The sequence below is a fragment of the Lygodium microphyllum genome, chromosome 9 (assembly GCF_053477565.2).
Source record: "Lygodium microphyllum isolate KBCC chromosome 9, Lygodium_microphyllum_v1.1.10, whole genome shotgun sequence".
Taxonomy (NCBI): domain Eukaryota; kingdom Viridiplantae; phylum Streptophyta; class Polypodiopsida; order Schizaeales; family Lygodiaceae; genus Lygodium; species Lygodium microphyllum.
In genome coordinates, this window is record NC_141143.1 from 109,508,822 (window position 1) to 109,528,327 (window position 19,506).

Consider the following 19,506-nt stretch of genomic DNA (forward strand, 5'->3'; position numbering starts at 1 on the left):
TAAGAGAGAGAGAGAGAGAGAGAGAGAGAGAGAGAGAGAGAGAGAGAGAGAGAGAGAGAGAGAGAGAGAGAGAGAGAGAGAGAGAGAGAGAGAGAGAGAGAGAGAGATTACCTAGGGGCAAGAGTAGAATGAAGCCCTATAGGTTCCCTGAACTTGCCCTTATATAGAAATTTGAAGCTCACTTGGCTTTTGGTCAAAACTACTAGGCTATAGATTTTACCTTGTAGGCCCAACAGGCTTTCTTCTTTTGTTGCTGGGATTTTCACTAATTTTTAGGCTACTTTTTACCTACTCCATAGTGATTAAAAATCAATGCAATCATGTCAACATAGTAATCACACATGTGAATATTCAATCCCCAAGTAGGTAGTTATAAGATATTTAAACATCACTCTTTCCAATATTACTCCACATTTACCAATTTGATATCATAATTAAAATTTAAAGAACAAGGTCACCACAAAACTACAAAAAGAATGTAGAAATAAGCTCCACAAAATTTGGCTATAAAGCAATAAAAGATGCGATAGCTATGCCTTTGTTTTCTATTTTGATCACTCATTTTGACAATAAAACGTAAATGTCATTGATGTTCTTGAAATTCCAAAAAATTGAAATATAATAAAGTTCAAAGCTTCAATTCATGCATGTGCAATTTCATGCTTATTTGCAATGTAATGAATCCCTCTATGCTTTTTTAGCATGTTGGAAGGTCTAATGGAGGTGGTGGCAATGTTTCTGCAGGTCCGTTTCCATTGAGAGTGATGAAAGCCATATCCATTCCCCATGAGGTGTGAATGTCAAAATGGCAATGAACAAACCATATCCCTGAAATTCAAGGAGTAAATATTAGGCTTAAGTGACCATAATCTTATATGTACATGCATGATGCATGTACACACACACACTCCCACATGCATGCATGCGCGTGCGCAAACACACACACACACGCACGCACGCACGCACGCACGCACGCACACATGCACACACACACACACACACACAAAGGTGCCCACACAATACTTGAATATGGATAGATTGTATTAGGTGATAAGTTTTCATAGCACAAATTGTCCTTCAGTTTTACCACATCAAGTATCCCTTCTTATTTAGGCTTTTATAGAAACTTTTAGCCTTCCTAAGCTAAGGTCTCACACTTTAGCTTAACAATCACGTAAGAGGAATTGTCTTAATTGAATAAGAACTTGCAATCTATGTTGGATCTTATTAAGAATTAGTTAAAAGGACTATTTTCACTCAACACAACCTAACTTGCAAGCTAAACAAGTGCATCGAGATGGGTCTTCTAACAATAATGCAATTAGCTCCACAACTTTATGGCAAGGACTTTAGGGCCTTATATCCTTGCATTGTGTTCTCTCATTGGAGAAAGTTCAGATATCCGATACTTGTACATGATAATGTTTGAGTTGATTGCCCCAAGATTGAGCTAAGTAAGGGGACCACCAATCCTATCCCAAGACTAACATTTTAGCCTCAACCCATGAAACTAATGTTCATCATACATTCTTTTGGACTTGTTAGACACATACGACAATGTTTTGAGTACCATAATCACCTCAAGTACATTTACATAGACCACAATGTCTTCAACTTCTACGATGCATGTTTATGATAGACCTCCATAGAAGGAAGAGATAAATGCTCCCCTAAGCACAAAATTTGACAAATGTGGCATGGCATTATTAAAGCAAACATAGTTAGAAAATGATTAAATAGGTGATATGTTGTCCTTTGGGAGCTTGAGAGGTGCATGGAGATTGTGTTGACTTAATACCAAAGTAGCATTTAACCATTTGATTTGTTATGTTCTCCAAATTAATGTATAGACATTTGACCTTATATGCTTGACAAGTACAAAGAAAAATTGTCTCCTAACTTGTAAAGAGGAACTATTTGAAAGTTTGAGTTCTTTTAGGATTTGGAGCAATGCACTCAAGGCTACCTTGCAAGCTTAGTGGTAATGGACACACTTTTTATAACATGACCATGCTTTTGCTTCCCCTTAAAGACATGATGAATCCTACATTGTGGAACATCATAAATGCATGTGGGGCCCCATAAGTTTAGAAGCTTGTCAAGGCATTACATAAAATGATCATTTTGACCTTGTGGGCTAGATCTTAAATGCTTAAAAAGGTGCCTTGTTAGTACTAGACAAAATTATTTGGTTTAAAAAATTGCAAGATGTCATGCAAAGGACTTGCAAGAATTTTTAACGTTTAGCTAGTGCTAGAAAAAAATGCATAATGCCGTGCAAAGGGCTTGCTGGAGTTTTTAAGGCTTTAGCTATCAACTAGTGATACAAGTGCTTTTTTTTGGGACTTGTTCGGCTTCTTTGAAGTCTTAGAAGTAAGGTTTCATTGTGTGACACACTTGTTGACTTTCATACCCTTTGGTAAGTCCGAGACGGTTGACATTAAGTCCTAGACTTTTTAAAGTCGAGCAAGTCTTTGATTGGCATTACTCTAACCAACTACCTGCGAAAGTGTTACTTGTGAAACATAAGATGAAAGTGTTGTTAGTACTCTCACAAGAGATTTTACACAAATTCCCACATTGTGAATGACGACGACATCATGAGGTTTAGTTGTGTGTGTAGGTGTGGGTTGGAGGCAAGGGGAGTATGGATGTGTATGTGCCTAGGTGGAGCAAGTTGGGGGGTGGGCGTATATATGAAAAACATATAGCAAGTTGCAACTCAACTCTAGTTAGTTGCAACTCAACTTTAGTTAGTTTTGAATTTTGAAAAAGCAAGAATGTTCCTATTTCCAAATTCCCAACAAGAAGAAGAGTGCGTGTATTAATTAATTAATTAATTAATTGAATAGACCTGGGTTGGTAGCCCGGAAGCGAACAGCAGCCCAACCTCCAGGGGGGACGGAGACGGTGTTCCGGGACACCGGGTTCACCAAGTTGAAGGAGGAAGGGTGGGCGGCGGCGTCGTAGTTGCCAAGGCCTGCGCCCACCACGTAGAAGTTCTGGCCGTGGAGGTGGATAGGGTGCGCCTCCGTGAAGAGCGTCGCCGTGTCCTGGTACACCACCTGCACACTCGCATTGAAGGGGATCACCCTCACCCGCGTCCCCGCCAGCGCCGCCTTGTCGGCTGGATCCACGCCCGTGTAGTTGTATTCAAATACCGGATCATCAGGAAAATCTGTCGTGAAGGTCCCACCCCACGCTCCCTTGTAATATGCCTGCAGTGCAGTGCAAATGCGTCCATTTCCATGATTTTGGAGTCCTTGGAAGTTGGAGGTCCTTTCGTGTATTTTGATAATCGTCATATTTGTATTTTAGCAAAAGATTTGTGCCCAACATATTATTGTGCTAGCATGTGTCATTCTTGCAAGATTCTAGCTATTTTTAAAGTGATTTTTATATTGGTTATCAATTCGCAAATAGTGTTCATGAAAAAGTGAGGGTTAACATGAAATGAACTCTCTAAAATAAAATTTAAAAAAGCCTTCAAGGTTTAAAAAAGAAGGTATAAAACCTTAAGTTATACGAAATTCTTTAGACATGAAAATGGTAAATATATTTGAGTTGAAGGTTTATGTATTTGATGTTAACAAAAATGATTTTAGCGAACATGCTCACCACCTAGGTTCAAATCTTGTTTTTTGATTTTTAAATTTTTTTTTGTATTACTAGATGATCGTAGGCATAACGCAACTCAAGTTCAATCTACCAACTCAGTTAAGAGCATTTGAGTTTGGCACAAGAAGCTTTAGATGAATTCCCAATATTATTTCCACATTGTGAATTATGGCAACTTCTACTTGGGAGGCACTGCACACCTAAGTGCGATTGGGGGCGCAGGTAGTTGGCCCTGGGGTGGTGGGATCTGGGAACTAGCAACCCCCCATCCCCTACCCCCCACTTGCACTTGGCCCTGGGATGGGGCTCGAGAGCAATCCACTGCCCCCTAGCCTCACTTGCACTTGGTCCTAGGGTGGGGCTTGAGAGCCCCCAACTTCACATGGTGATCCTTGCCCTCGCCCCCACCCCTTGCCCCCAATGCACTTGGCCTTGTGGTGCGGCCCGAAAGCTCGAAATTGTGCATGGTGTTGGTCCCATGCCCCACACAGAGCACACCTAGCTAGGCACACTATGGAGTGCCTTTCGAGTAGAAAGAAGTTATCGATGTTGTACAACGAAGGGAGAAACAAAAGAAAAGAGCTCCTTTTGTCACATATCATGGGAAGATATCAAAAACTTTTTCTAGGAAGTGTCCTACCGTCTACTTCTCTGTAAATTGAGTGAAGAAGACGGTTCGCTGTACTGCGAAAGGCATGACGAGTGGCGTTTAGGAGCAGGGAGGAAAGCGGATCTAGTAAGAAAGAGTGAGATGTAGACATTGCAAGGGCCGAGAGAGAGAGAGAGAGAGAGAGAGAGAGAGCGACCGAGCGACCGACCTGAAGCAAGGAGACGTTTGGAGTGACGAAGGTGATGTTGTTGATGGTGGATCCGAGGCGAGTGTTATTGGGCCCTTGGCAGGTTTGCCCAGAAGGGCAAGGCTGCAGAGCATAGCCCACTGTGTGAAGCAGATCCACATCAACGCTTCTGGGCACGTCATAATAATAATAGCCCTGAGATGTGTCCATGCCCCTCAGGCCCTGGTAAAAATCAATGGCAGATGTGCTGTCGTTGGCCGCAGGAAAGCTCGGCAGCGCAAGATTGGCGCTGCTACTGCTGCTGCTGCCATTGCCCATCACATAGTTGAGAATGGCGGTCGCTGGCAGCGTCGGATATGGTACCAGGGTGAAGTTCGGGGGAGAGTATATGGAGGCTGCCATGTAGTATCTCCCCATGTTTGTATCGTTGGCTTCCAGTAGCACATTCGTCGTTTGCCCCGGTGCTATCACAATCACGTCGGTCGTGTATGGTTCTGTGTATTCCGCATCCGCCTCTATTACTGTCAGGCTGTGATTTGCCACTGCAAAATACATGTGGAAGTTCAATGCAGCATTGATTACCCTCAGCATGGGGATGTCTCCTGGGGTCACATTGTAAACCACAGTCCCTGCATCAAAGAGAATTTCTGTGAACATTGTGTAACTAGCCCCTGTCAGGCTTCAGCATGAAGTGGAAAAGGGCTGCAGCATGAAGTGGAAAAGGGCTGCAGCCTGCGTCTACCTACCTTCTGATGAACAATTGTATAAATCTCCTGGTTGCCCATTGATTGTGATGGCATCAGAGATGTTGTATGCTCCGCCTTGGGCCAGAGCCTGAGCTATGATGTCTTCTGTGTTTGCATTCCACCATTCACCTACATAGGCATCCACATTGCAAATGAGGCCATCATTATCTCATCCAATTTGCTCACATTGATCCTGGAGCTATTCAAGCAGATGTAGCATTAGTACCTAGGAGAAGGGGAGGCAGTTCCTGCTTGATCTTGGGAGGGGGGCCCCGAAAAGGGTAACCGGCCTTATTCCTCTTCAGGATGATGAAGGCTCCATAAACAGTAGCTCGCAGCCAGCTGAAATGGGCATGCCAGAACAGAGTACCTCTCTGATCAATGATCTGAAACCTGTGCACATAGGAGGCATTTGTGCGGATTGGACATTGTGTAATGTAGGCTGGCCCATCTGCCCATGCTGAACGCAGCTGTCGCACTCCATGCCTGCACATACATGATTGTGTTAAGTAGACCGGTGATAAGTTAAAGAGTTCAGTGTTCCACATTGCTAGACAAAACTGAAGTTCTTGTATTATTTCATTCAGGGTAAGAGAGATAGTTACCAGTGAATGGTTACATTATAGGAGACAAGGTTGGTCACATTGACAACCACCTTATCTCCTTCTCTCACATAGCTTGTAGGGCCTGGGAATTCGCCGTTGACAGACACAAGGGATTTGGTGTTGCAAAGGCGAGTGACCTTGGCATATTGTATCTGCATCACAGTTAAGAAAGAAGATCAAACAGGATGTTGTAGACCAGGTTATGGAAAGTGAGTGAGTATAGTCCTCCTATATGAAGGCCACATGCAAAGGTGCATTAGGCAAGTGGTTTAAGATGCATTATGCTCCATTGAATGGTTTGAGATGCATCAGCCTATCTGGCATTGAGGGATCCAGGTGCTATACTGTGAAGTTGAAATAGCGTGTCTTGGCCCGAGTGACTGTGCCGTCGAAAATAATGTGTGTGGTGAGCACTGCAATGAAGAGGGGAAATATAAATTGTGGTCTGATCCTCCTCTTGGACAAGACCATGCTGAATTCCAGTACTGCCCTGGCCTGCTCAAAGAACAAGCAATAAGGATATATGTGCTTTCCCAATATAACGAGCTATGATGCTATCCCTAAGCAATAAGCTATGTGGAAGCGGTGCGTCATACACAGCCCATGATATAAGCAGACGATATCAGTGGTGGCGGTGGTGCTAGTTATACTAGTACACAAGAGACTACCATATGGGTACTTATAAGTAGTGCCTTACAAAGCCCGTCCTACATCGAGCTTGTGATATAAGCTGAAGCCTACACCACCATGCTGGTATATATAAAGCCTATCTATCATATAAACAGCAGCTCCTTAATTGTAGCAGGTGAAGGAGGCATCCAGACAGCCTAAGCATTACAGGAATTGTCAGTCAGAAGAAGAGAGCCAGTGATTGCTGCAGCATGCGACGCTTTCAGTGTCGGTACAATGTCCGATGTTTCAGTTTCTTTGTCAATCACCGGGTATTTTTAATTATTTAGAAAACTAGTGATTGTGCACTTGCTAACGCTGTTGAGGTATTGTTAATCAATCGAATCCATCACACTGGAATCTTTTATTTGTTCTATATATTATTCGGAGGTTCGCTTTGGGGATTCTCTAACAGACCGAAAACTCCCAAGCCTATTTGGCACAAGAAGGAAAAGTTCAGTATTCAAAAAATGAAAAAGGTTTTTGCTTTAAAGGTGAGTGGGAGTTATTTTCTCTCACTTCTCTCTTTCTCTTTTATTAAAATTGAACATATGATGCAATCTTGGAAAGGGAAAAGGTGAATCTTTGAAAAATTATATGTGACTCACACACGCACACACACCCTCTCTTCTCCTAATACATATGAAACGATTTTTTTTTTAAATTAAACATATGAAATTATATGATATTTTTAATGGATTAACATGTGTATGCAATGTGTACATATTTTAAAAATATCCACAAATAAACATACTCTATGAAAAATTAGTTGAATTTTTTATAACTTGCACATATGGGATGAAATAATAGTTTTAATGGTTCTTAATGTTCATGTAATCTATACATGTTCTAAAACCACACACAAATGCACATAGACTATTAAAATACATGAATAATATATGTATACATATATATATATATATATGTGCACACACATACACATATATGAATATATGCATATATGCTCACACACATAAACATATATGAGAGAAAAAATGAAGAGAAAGAGAGCATATGAGGGAGAATGGATATATACTTATAAAACATTCGCTTATAGTCTCATTCCATTATTAAGGCCTTTTGATATGTAATGGATTCTCCAAGAGAGTCATGTGATCAACGTTGATCACAACCTCGCCTCCCCCCCAAAAAAGAAAAAAGAAGCAAAATTTTCAAAACCTTTCAAAATTTAAAGCATATACTTTAAAATGTTAAAACGTATTAAATTTTTATTTATAAAATGATAACTACATAGAATTTAATTAAAAAACCCTTTCAAAAATTTGACTTAAAGGTTTTTGTATGTGCTACTAGAAATGTTTTTTTTAATACTCCATGTGATCACCATTTACATCCCCTTTGTGATGGGCTTTCTAAACTTCATATACAAATATTTTAGTGCTTACTCCTTAGTCCTTAGTTTTTAGCAAGGATGATCCAAGTGCACAACTAGGGTATAAGTGTAAATTTATTATACTTAGAAGGATTTTACTAAAGCCCACAAATTTAGATGAAACGTACAATACTTGCTCGAATTTAACTAAGACTACCTAAAATTCAACCTTGAAAAGGAGGGGCCAATTTAATTGTGACCTCATTTCTAATTTTCAACTAAGAAAATTATACTATGAACTTGGATACGCGTATTGAACCATGGTAAGTATTTAGAGCTTGCATTTTTCTTTTTGTAAGCATGGTTATCAAAGCCATTACTTTTTGAATTTACTTCTTTTAGGACACTCTAGGATATCAAGATCAAAGAACATTTTCAAGGTCAATGAAGCACTATCAAGAACTCAATGGAATTGCATACATATGTTTGACAACGGTATAAACTCTTCTATTGGGTGTCTATATACCATTGTAATCTCTTGTGTTGAGTGCAACCACTAGTTAGGACCTTCACAAATTTGAGCATGGTTTGCCCACCATTCATGCTCCTCTTTGAAACATGTGGAGTCAGTAATGAGCACGCATATGTTTGTGGCCAAACCAAAATGTGGCAAACTTGTGTATTTGTTACTAAACAAAGTTGTGGCAAGTTGCTTCCCAAGGTTCATTATTGGGCACATGGTTAGTAAACATGATGCTAATCAATGTACCAAGGTACATCACAAAAGGTGGCGTCTATCCAAATTTGATAGTATCAAAATGCTAATATGAAGCTCATATCAAAGCTTTAAATGTTATTATTTAACATACATTATGTCACTTCTTTCTTGGTATGTCCATTATCAATTTGAAGGGCCTCTCAAAGAATGCCTTTTCTGCCTTATGCCTAGTGAAAGAAAGGTAATACCTCATCTTCTAACAACTTACTCCTTTCTTTGATTGCATGCATGAACTCATTGATAAGAAATGCCACAATCACGGTCTCCCATACACCAACCACCTCAATCAATCCATTAATGCGCTCTTTATCCACATCAAATGATGGTCCCAATATATTAAAGTTGACCTTGCATTTATTTTCAACCCTCAAGCATTTCCTTTTTCCATGTAAGTATTTACTTAATGGTTGAGGACCAAGGTTTTATATGTATGAACTTGAATGTATGCTGCATATATGAACTTCAAAGTTACATGGTATTCCAATCAGACACACTCTTTGCAACACTATTGCATTCTTGAATGTTCAAAAAATTGTTAGGAGAAATGTGTAGAATAATGGACATTTGGTATTCCCTTAGACATAATCCAACATAGTTTCTATATTGAGAAAGTTGATTACAAAAAATAAAAGGTTGACATAAGGAAATGGCCAAGTAAAAGGCATTGTCAAATGAATTCCATCGAATGTAGGAATGGAGAGGCTTGGCATGAAGAGATATGTGTTATTACTGATGCTATCGCCATAGTCACTCTTGATTAGCATGAACCATTTGATTTGAACTTGAGCATTGATATACACTAATAATGATTTATCCTCCTGTGGATTCATATGACTATATTAAACACATTGTATTGTTAGATACCTAAGTGATCAACCTATTGATACTTTGAATATGTAGTTGCAAATGATCTAGCTAAAGCTATTGGGATAGTCAAGAATGAGAAAAACAAAGAAAATGACAAAAAGGGTTGAGAAAAGAGCAACATGAGACAAGGATCCAAGAATGAAAACCAAGTTCTAGTGGAAACAAGTAACATCTAAATTCAAGTGCCAATAGAGATCGTAAGTAATAGGGGAACACACTTTATTGATGAAATAGTAGAGCATCTGCTCTCCACATTCGTAATCGTTCACTAGAAGTTGACACCATATTACCCATAAGATAATGACTAAGTAGAGTTAACCAATACAACCTTGATCAAAATATATTAACAAATATAAATTTTAGTTCACAATCTAGCTAGGATAATCCTCACCTTACACATCGCAAGATAAGATTATTGGGCAGGAAACAAAACCTGGGATGATTGACTCACCAAGATAGAATGATTGGCAAATACTCGACTTTTGCCCACTTATATGTTAATTTTAGAAAAAACGTATTGGAAAGCTTAGCTCAATAAACATGTATAACAACTATCATTTGACCAAGTAGCTTTAGTCCTCCTCTATTCACTCAAGGGACATTAAAAAAAAGTTGAAATTTAGAGGATTAGGACCTCATCGATTTTATACTAGTAGCCAAAGCAAGGATATAGAGCTTACAATAAACATAGAGCTTGAAACCCTTGAAGGAAAAGGGATCATCCAATTTAACAATAGTCATATAAATAAGTAATATCCACTAGTTTCTGATCCCAATCAAGGAGTTTTTAAATCCCAATCAAAGTTGAATCTTATGGCGTGCATGGAGGCATCCTAGCACTATTAAATGCCTCCCTATGCATCATAGGGTCCAACTCAATTTTGGGTGCCTTTTTTGGGTATATTTTCTAAGTTTTCATATTTATTTCTTCATTTTAGTAAATATGGAGACCAAAAGGAGAAGATCAGAGCTATTTATGATGTAGAGTCTTAAAATATAGACATTGAAAAGAGAGACTAGTTGATCAAGAAGTTTTAGACATTGGAGAGAGCAGAAGAAAGCCAAAGATATTGATGTAAAGCCAAAAGATCTAGACATCAAAGAGAATGTCTATGTTCATATTGATAAAGCAAACATGTGTCTCAAAACAAGTAAATTACTATGTAAAAGATGTTGAAAAAGTGTTTTTGATAATAAAATGTGAGTTCTTGATAAATTTATACATTGTTAAACATGGGTGTAGTTAGTAAAGTGTAACCCATATTGTAAAATAGACCATTGAAAAGAGACAATAAAGTGTCATAGATAATGTGTGAGTGTATATTTTTCTTTCATACATAAGAGTAAACATTGAACAGTGTCTTTCACAAAGACAACATCACAATTGACCAAGATACACTTATTTTGTGGATGGTGATTGTATAACCTTTGCTTTCATTACTATCGCCAATAAAATGCATTTCACAATCTTATCATCTAAAGTTTTACACTATTGTTACTGTACTAAACTGTAAGCTAAGCAACCAAAAATGTATAAGTGAATAATAGATGGGCTTTTACCATTCCAAGCCTCATACATTGTGATAGACTACAATGCCTTAGTAGGATACTTGTTAAGTGCATATGCTACACATAAAATAGCCTCAAGCTAGAAACTATGTGACAAAGCTCGACTCGTAATCATGCATTGTGCCATCTCCAAGAGGAGATACCTATTCTTTCTCTTGACTACACCATTTCCTTATGTCATACACAACATTTAACATTAGTGTTTTATCCCACATTCAACCAGATACGCATTACATATATTAGATATATACTCTCCTCGCCTTGCCTTGATCAAAATGAGGAGTGTTCACTTTATATCCTAACAAAATTTAAGCCATGTTGACAAGATTTTTGAAGAAAAAGTATACTTCAAACTTAGCTTTGAAACAATATACACATGTTTGCCTAGAGTAATCATCAATGAAGGTCATGAAGTACAAGTAGTGGCTAAAAGATAGTATTTAGCTTGGCCCACAAACATCACTATGTACAAGTTTTAGTTTTTGTGAATAGTTCTCACTAAACCATCTTTTGGAAATGAACCATGTTGCACTTCACCCTATAGCCTTCAAAAATGTCTTTTCTAGGTACTTCAAGAGTAGAGAAAATGCCAATTTAATAATTTTGACATGCATTCAAGTGCCATATTTAAATATACATTTTTAAATGGTCCTACAAATGCAAATATTAGAGGTTCCATTTTGAAAATTGAGCCATAAAGCCAAAGAAATTAGATTCTCAAATGTAGAATTGGTGAGTTAATTTTGAAATTGATGTATATTAAGCTCGAGGAAGTTACTCATGAATATATGTGTGGATCATGTGGGTTCAAAATAAGGTATTTTTAAAATATCATATATATATATATATATATATATATATATATATATATATAAACATACATAAGGGTATAATATAAAGGGGTTATTTACAGATTGAATAGAAAAGAGTTATGCTTCATTTTAAAAAAAATCACAGATAAGGATATTTATAAATAGGCCTTGAATGCATGTGATGTACAATATATACATATAGTAACTTCCCCGAGATATTGAGGGAAGGTGGACTCAACTTTAAAATGATCCTTGGTGGGAGAAGAGAAAGACTTTAAAATCAAATTTGAGGTCTCTTAGAGGATGATTTTGGGGCATATACTTGAGAGATAAGAGTATTAGTTGGCAACTTAGAGGCTTAATTTTGAGATTGAGCTTTATGAGAGACTAGGCACAATTCTTGTAGAGGGTCAAATTCGAAATTGAGCCTAAGAAAAGAGGATTTTGAGACTTCTTAGTAGGATCATAAATTTGAAATTCAACCTACTAGAGAAATTGCAATACAATAAAAAACTTGAGCCTTTAAAAGAGAAATTAGAGGTAGTGACTCTCAAAGTTATATAGCCAAAGAAGAAAGAAGTTATAGATTCAATATTGAAATTATGGTTATGGAGGGGGAAGTAGGACCAATTAGAGGCTCAATTTTGAAATTGATCCGAGAGAGAGAGAGAGAGAGAGAGAGAGAGAGAGAGAGAGAGAGAGAGAGAGAGAGAGAGAGAGAGAGAGAGAGAGAGAGAGAGAGAGAGAGAGAGAGAGAGAGAGATGCTAGTTCAAGGATCACTTTTGAAATTGAGTCAATGGAGAGAGTAGCTAGATTCCTCCTATAGATGAGAAGAGTGAGTTAGAGGGCCTTTGAGATGCTCAATTATGAAATTGAGCGGGAGCAAAAAAGAGGGGAGGCTCAAGTTTAGTGTATAACATTGAGGTATGGCATCATTAGCATCACCATCAATGATCATGTACATACCTACATGCATACAATATTATAGTTACATATTTTTTAAAGGTTCAATTTTGAAACGGAGCATTAGTAACAAAGAGTAGAAGACTTAAATTTCAAAATCAAGTACATGCATACAATGATATCCTAAAATATTGAGGCCACTTGTCATTAGTATTATGAGTAATGATACATACATAGATTTATGCAAGGGTGATGTTAGAGTGCTTCTAGAAGCTCAATTTTGAAATTGATCCTAAGAAAGAAGTAGAAGGTGTTGAGATATCGAGCTCCACTTGTGATATGCCAGGGGGTGACCGTTGTGCATTTATGTCACCGACTTCTAGCTACAGATGTGGTTGGTACACCGCCCATGAATAATAGCTAGATGACAGCTATCCTTATCTACTCTAGTTCGTGGCTCAGTTAGTATGCCACCTTAGTTAGTTGAGTTTGGTTTGAGACCCATATATAGGGTTCTTCTATTTCTCTGTACTTGAGTTCTTTTTTCTTACACAACTTAGAAGAGGAAAACTGTTTTCAGCCTCCATCTTTGTGTGTATTCCCCCATTGTGTAAGTGAGAAAGCTACAAGTGAGACTCATTCCTTCTCTCCCACAATCTTGACATGGTATCAGAGCCTGGTTTGTGGTAAGGAGCTCAAGAAATTAAACCAAGTTCGCGGTGTTCTGGTAAGAGAACCAGTGTTGCTTTCATTTTTCGAGTTTGGGAGCAAGTCTCTGCAAGTAGCACGCACTCAGGAAAAGGTCTTGTTTTTTGCTATGTGACCACTGTTCTACAGGTCAGTGAAAAGTTACCATAGAAATTGCATCGTATGCCTGTGCGCAGAGACATTGGGAGTTACAGAATCATCCTTGTTGCCTGTTGATGCAAAATCGTCACTAGGAAGTGACTATGTGGTCAAATACCACTTTCGTCAGTTTTGCAGATTTGCCCTTATGAGGCTGAAGCTGTGTTTTTTGCAATGATAGAATTTTTTCTAGCATTCTGTAATGGCGTCTGATTCTCTTTCACAGATTGTCATTGAAAATCTTGACAAGAACAACTTCCAAGTATGGAAGTTTAGAATGACGAATTTCCTTATGGGAAAAGGATATTGAGAATTCGTTGCAGGAAATGAAGAAGAACCAGTTCTTCCTGATGTTCCCAATCAACAGCAAATGCAGGCATTTAAAGGATGGCATGAGAGAGCCAGAAAAGTTATGTACTGGTTGTCTATCAGTATTTCAGACTCTATGATTGTGCATATTCAGGATGTAAGTACGCCAAAGGAGGCATGGGATACTTTGTCAAAAATGTATAGCACAAATACGCAAGCCAGGAAAATGGAGCTCAAGCAAGAGTTGCACAATGTGCAAAGAGAAAGTATGAGCATCAATGACTACCACATGAAGGTGAAGAAGATTGCAGATGCGCTTGCTTCCATTAGGTCGCTAGTGGAAGATGATGATTTAGTTTCTGTGACCTTGAATGGTCTAGGAAAGGATTATGCACAGCTCCAAACATCCGTTTCCGTCCGTGAAAGATTTTTTGATTTTGAGGAGTTGATTTCTCTTCTAATTTCTGAGGAGCAGAGAAATGGTGGTGCATCTTCTTCAGGAGGAACTTCAAAAGAAGCTGTCTTCGACTCAAATGCCGGAAGAGGTAGAGGCAGAGGTAGAGGAGGCAGATCTGGAGGCCGTGGTAGAAATCAGAATATGCAGCAGACTCAAGAAAACCAGTCCTATGGAGGAGGACGTGGTAACTCTAGAGGCAGGGAGAGCCAAAGAGGTCGTGGTGGATGGCAAAGAGGCCAAAATGCAAACAGCAATGTTGAATGCTACTACTGTGCTAAAATGAGTCATATGGCTAAAGACTGCTATAAAAAGCAGAATGACATCATGAATGGAAAATTGCAACAAGGGAATTATGCATCTTCTAGTAGACAGGGTGATGACAGAAATGAGCATTTGTTTATGGTGCAGCATATGACCAATTTTGTGACAAGTGCAGAAGAAAGCAACAATGTGTGGTATGTTGACTCAGGTGCATCAAACCACATGACAGGTCATGCAGAATGGATGCATGATGCAAGGAAAATGGAAAAACGAGGATTTGTGGAGACTGGTGGTGATACTGCACATCCTATTGTGCAGATTGTAAAAATTCCTTTGTCTATGCAGGATGGGAAAAAGAAATACCTGTTGGATGTATTTCATGTCCCGAATATCACCAAGAACCTAGTTTCTGTTGGTTAAATGGTTGAGCAGGGCTTGTAGGTCAGATTTAATTCTCATGGATGCTTTGTTGAGGATATGAAAAATAAAGGTCGCTTGATAGCAAAAGGAAAGAAGAAGGGCAGAATGTTTACGTTGGATGCAAACATGCTTAAATTGAGTGTAGCAATGTTTGCACATGGGACCGGTGTAGTTGCAGATATTGATATCTAGCATAAACGCATTGGTCATGCTAATGTACAGCGACTTAAATCAATGCAAGCCCAAAATATTGTTGCAGGATTGCCTAAATTCAAGGTTGCAGAATTGCATAAGGTATGTGAAGCCTGTCAATTTGGAAAACAAGCAAGGAAACCATTTCCTAGACATGTTCAAGAGAGTAAGAAGCCATTGGAATTAATCCACTCTGATGTGTGGACTACTAAAGTTGCATCTATTGGAGGCTGTCATTATTTTGTCACTTTTATTGATGACTATAGCAAAAAAGTTTGGGTGTATTTTATGAAAAAGAAAAGTGAAGTGTTTGGGCATTTCAAAACTCTTAAAGCTATGGTTGAAAAAGAAACAGGCCTGCAAATAAAATGCCTAAGGTTAGATGGAGGGGGAGAGTATCTCTCAAATGAGTTTGCAAGGTCCCTGTAGGAGCATGGCATAAAGTAGCAATATTCATGCAGTCATACCCCACAACAAAATGGAATTGCAGAAAGGAAAAACAGGCATATTGGAGAGGTATCTCGTGCCATGCTCAACGAAAAAGACTTGCCAGATTTTTACTAGGCTGAAGCAGTTGCTACAGCAGTCTACATAATGAACATGACTCCCACTGCAGCAATACATGGAAGGACTCCAGAGGAGAGGTATACTAGTAGGAAACCAGATATTTCTCATTTGAAAATTTTTTGTTGCATTGACTATGTTCATGTGCCAGATGAGTTGAGATCCAAGTTGGATCCAAAAGCTGAGAAGTGCATCTTTATCGGTTACTCTATGCAAAGCAGAAAGGGTATAGATGCTATAACCCTTCTACTCGTAAGTTTACAGTGAGCAGAGATGTTGTTTTTGATGAGATGAGTAGCTAGTATAAACCAGTAAATGTGATTGATGATGTAGATGCACAAAATGGTAATGCTGCACAGAATTCACAGTAGCAGTCACAAAATATTAGTGGACCTGGAGTGTCTTCTAGCAGTGGTTCACATTCTTCGCCATGGACAGGTAGATTGAGATCAGGAGAATCTCCTCAAAACAATGCAGATAGTGGTATGCAGATTTCATGAAAAGGAAAAGAGAAGGTAGATCAGCCCATGTTTGATGTGAATGCAGGTCACTCTTATGTGGATGGTGAATCTAGTGGCTCAGAACAGAGCATTGATGATGAGTTGGGTATTCCTTCTATAGTTACACATGGAGTAAGGAAGACCAGGGATGTTTTGAGAGCACCTGGGAGTGAACCTACTTTGCACAGGTCTACCAGAGCTAGGTATCCTGTGGATAGGCTGAAATATGATGGATTTACAGCCATTCACTATGCCTATATGGTCAAAGTGATACAAGAACCAGAACCCACTTCTTTTGAGCAAGCCATGGATGAAGAAATGGATACCTTGGAAGAAAATGCTACATGGGAATTGGTACCTTTGCCTAAAGATAAGAATGCAATTGGTTGTAAGTGGGTTTATAAGGTGAAGCATAATGCAGATGGTTCTGTGAATAGATACAAGGAAAGATTAGTAGTCAAGGGGTATGCACAAACATATGGCATTGATTATGAAGAAACATTCAGTCTGGTTGCAAGGATGGCAACCGTAAGAGTAGTCATTGCTATGGTTGCATCAAAGGGATGGTCTTTACATCAGATGGATGTAAAGAATGCCTTCTTGCATGGTGATTTGCAAGAAGAGGTCTATATGGAGCAGTCACCAGGTTATGTGCATGATGTTCACCCTGAGTTTGTTTGCAGATTGAAAAAAGCCTTGTATGGCTTGAAGCAAGCAGCTAGAGCATGGTCTGACAAGATAGGACAGTATCTTGTCACTATTGGTTTTCAGATTTCCAAGGCAGATTTCTCACTTTATGTGAGAAAAACAGAGAAATGTATTATGCTACTTGTCATTTATGTTGATGATTTGATTATGACAAGTGATAGTGATGAACATATCCTTCATGTGAAAATGCTATTGAAGCAGAAGTTTGAGATGAAGGATTTGGGAGAGCTGCGTTATTTCTTGGGCATTGAGGTGATTAGATAACTAAGTGGGATATGGCTCTTGCAGAGGCAGTATGGATTGGACATGCTGTCCAAATATGGGATGACAGGCTGTAAGCCTATTTTAGTTCCTTTGGAGCAGAATGTGAAGCTGAGTGTAGATGCAGGTGAGCTTCTCAAAGACCCTACTATGTACAGACGCATAGTAGGAAGTTTGATTTATATGACTATTACCAGGCCAGATTTGAGCTATGTTGTTGGATTGGTAAGTCAGTTTATGCAGGCTCCAAGGAAACCGCATTTGGATGCAGCTAGACACATACTCAAGTATGTGAAGTCCACATTGCAGTATGGACTATTTTATGAGACTGGGGTTCAGATACAGTTGCATGGATACACTGATGCTGATTGGGATGGTGGTATTTCTGATAAGCGATCTACCAGTGGATATGTGTTCTCTTTTGGGAGTGCTGCAGTCACTTGGAGCAGTAAGAAACAGCCTACAGCTGCCTTGTCAAGCACAAAGGCTGAGTACAAGAGTGCAGCAATGGCTGCATGTGAGGTAGCTTGGTTGCATAAGCTACTTTATGATATGCATCGGCCTATAGATGGGCCAATTGTCATTTATTGTGACAACATGAGTAGTATACACTTGGCACATAACCCAGTCTATCATGGTAGAATAAAGCACATTGAGGTGCATTATCACTATGTGTGGGAGAGGGTTTTACTAGGTCTTATTGATCTAGTTTATGTCAGCACAGAGGATCAGGTAGCTAACATATTCACGAAGGCATTGGGCACAGAGAAGCTGTGCAAGTTCAGAGACCTGCTTGAAATTGGGATTGAGCTTGAGGGGGAGTGTTGAGATATCGAGCTCCACTCATGATATGCCAGGGTGACCGTTGTGCATTTATGTCACCGACTTGTTAGCTGCAGATGCGATTGGTACACTGCCCATGAATAATAGCTAGATGACAGCTATCCTTATCTACTCTAGTTCGTGGCTTAGTTAGTATGCCACCTTAGTTAGTTGAGTTTGGTTTGAGACCCATATATAGGGTTCTTCTATTTCTTTGTACTTGAGTTCTTTTTGCTTACACAACTAAGAAGAGGAAAACTATTTTCAGCCTCCACCTTTGTGTGTATTCCCCCATTGTGTAAGTGAGAAAGCTACAAGTGAGACTCCTTCCTTCTCTCCCACAATCTTGACAGAAGGTTCATCCAAAATTGAGTAATATCCATTGCACTATATGCACAAGATAGTTGGAAGTATTGACAAAGTATTCATTAATAGCAATGCACTTTATGATCTAGTTGCTTAAAATCATAAGGTGAGAAAGATAATGTGGAAGTCAGAATGTTCTTTTAAAAGAGTGGCTTCCCCCAACCAACTATGTCTCACCAATGATAATAACATCATTTACCACTAGAATGGAGCATCTTGGATGGCTAAGATCAAGGAATCAAGCAACCTTCACTACTTGGTGATTTTGCTACTTCGAGTAGCTATTGTGTATTATTACATGTTTGTATAGTTCGTTTTTATGTGTTGGCTTTTTGAGTGCCTTTATATTTTTGTCATTTTTGTGAAAATCTTAACATGTACCAAATTTTAAAAGGGAGTGCTGCCTATAAGGCTATGGACCAATCTATTTGAGAGCTTTATTGAATGGCATGCATAATTTAGGCCTCATCTTTTGAATGCAAACATAAACAAGGCTAAGATGAGTGTTTCTATCCCTATGACTTTTGTAGTCATTACACTTATGTTAGTCAAATATGACATTCAACTAACTTCTTTATTCTAAGCTTGATTATGCTGCGAGTTATGATGCTACGAAGATGATGCCATGTATATATAAATCTATTGATGATGATGATTTTGTTTGTGATGAGTGTGTATAAAACTTCAATGAGAAGAATAATGTCATATACAATAACTGTTGACTTGCTAGTTCTTGCAAACTTGCTCGAGGTGCTACATGATCTCAACTTTGTGGATCACATTTGCATGCATAACCTGCATACATTAGGAGGATGACACGAATTTCAGAAACTAGACATTGCATGCTACCCAATCTCTTAGCTTTGATGTAGCACTGAAAACTCATGTGCTTGACATGTAGGATATCATAGCAAAGAGCAGTGTAGACCTCCATTGTACGTAGTAGCCACAACCAATATTTCAACAAGTAAGATATGTGTAGTTAGGTAAAGCTTCAGATGGTTTCGAGGGTTGACACTTGTTGTATTTGTATCATAATATATTGGTGAAGTGATTTTGTTATTGAATTGCACATTTTTGTGGTGGTTAATGAATATAGAAG

At 38.7% G+C, this 19,506-nt stretch overlaps 1 protein-coding gene across 1 annotated transcript; it reads right to left on the reverse strand.

Annotated features, from left to right (window-relative positions):
* Positions 1 to 527: 527 nt before the first annotated feature.
* On the reverse strand, positions 528 to 6,609 carry LOC148031418 (putative laccase-11). The gene is made up of 7 exons (XM_087684961.1): positions 6,112 to 6,609; positions 5,767 to 5,918; positions 5,388 to 5,647; positions 5,162 to 5,290; positions 4,437 to 5,044; positions 2,855 to 3,218; positions 528 to 828 (listed from the first exon to the last, which is right to left on the reverse strand). The coding sequence occupies exons 1-7, from the start codon at positions 6,235 to 6,237 to the stop codon at positions 698 to 700; spliced, it is 1,770 nt and encodes a 589-aa protein (XP_087541087.1). The 5' UTR covers positions 6,238 to 6,609; the 3' UTR covers positions 528 to 697.
* Positions 6,610 to 19,506: the final 12,897 nt, after the last annotated feature.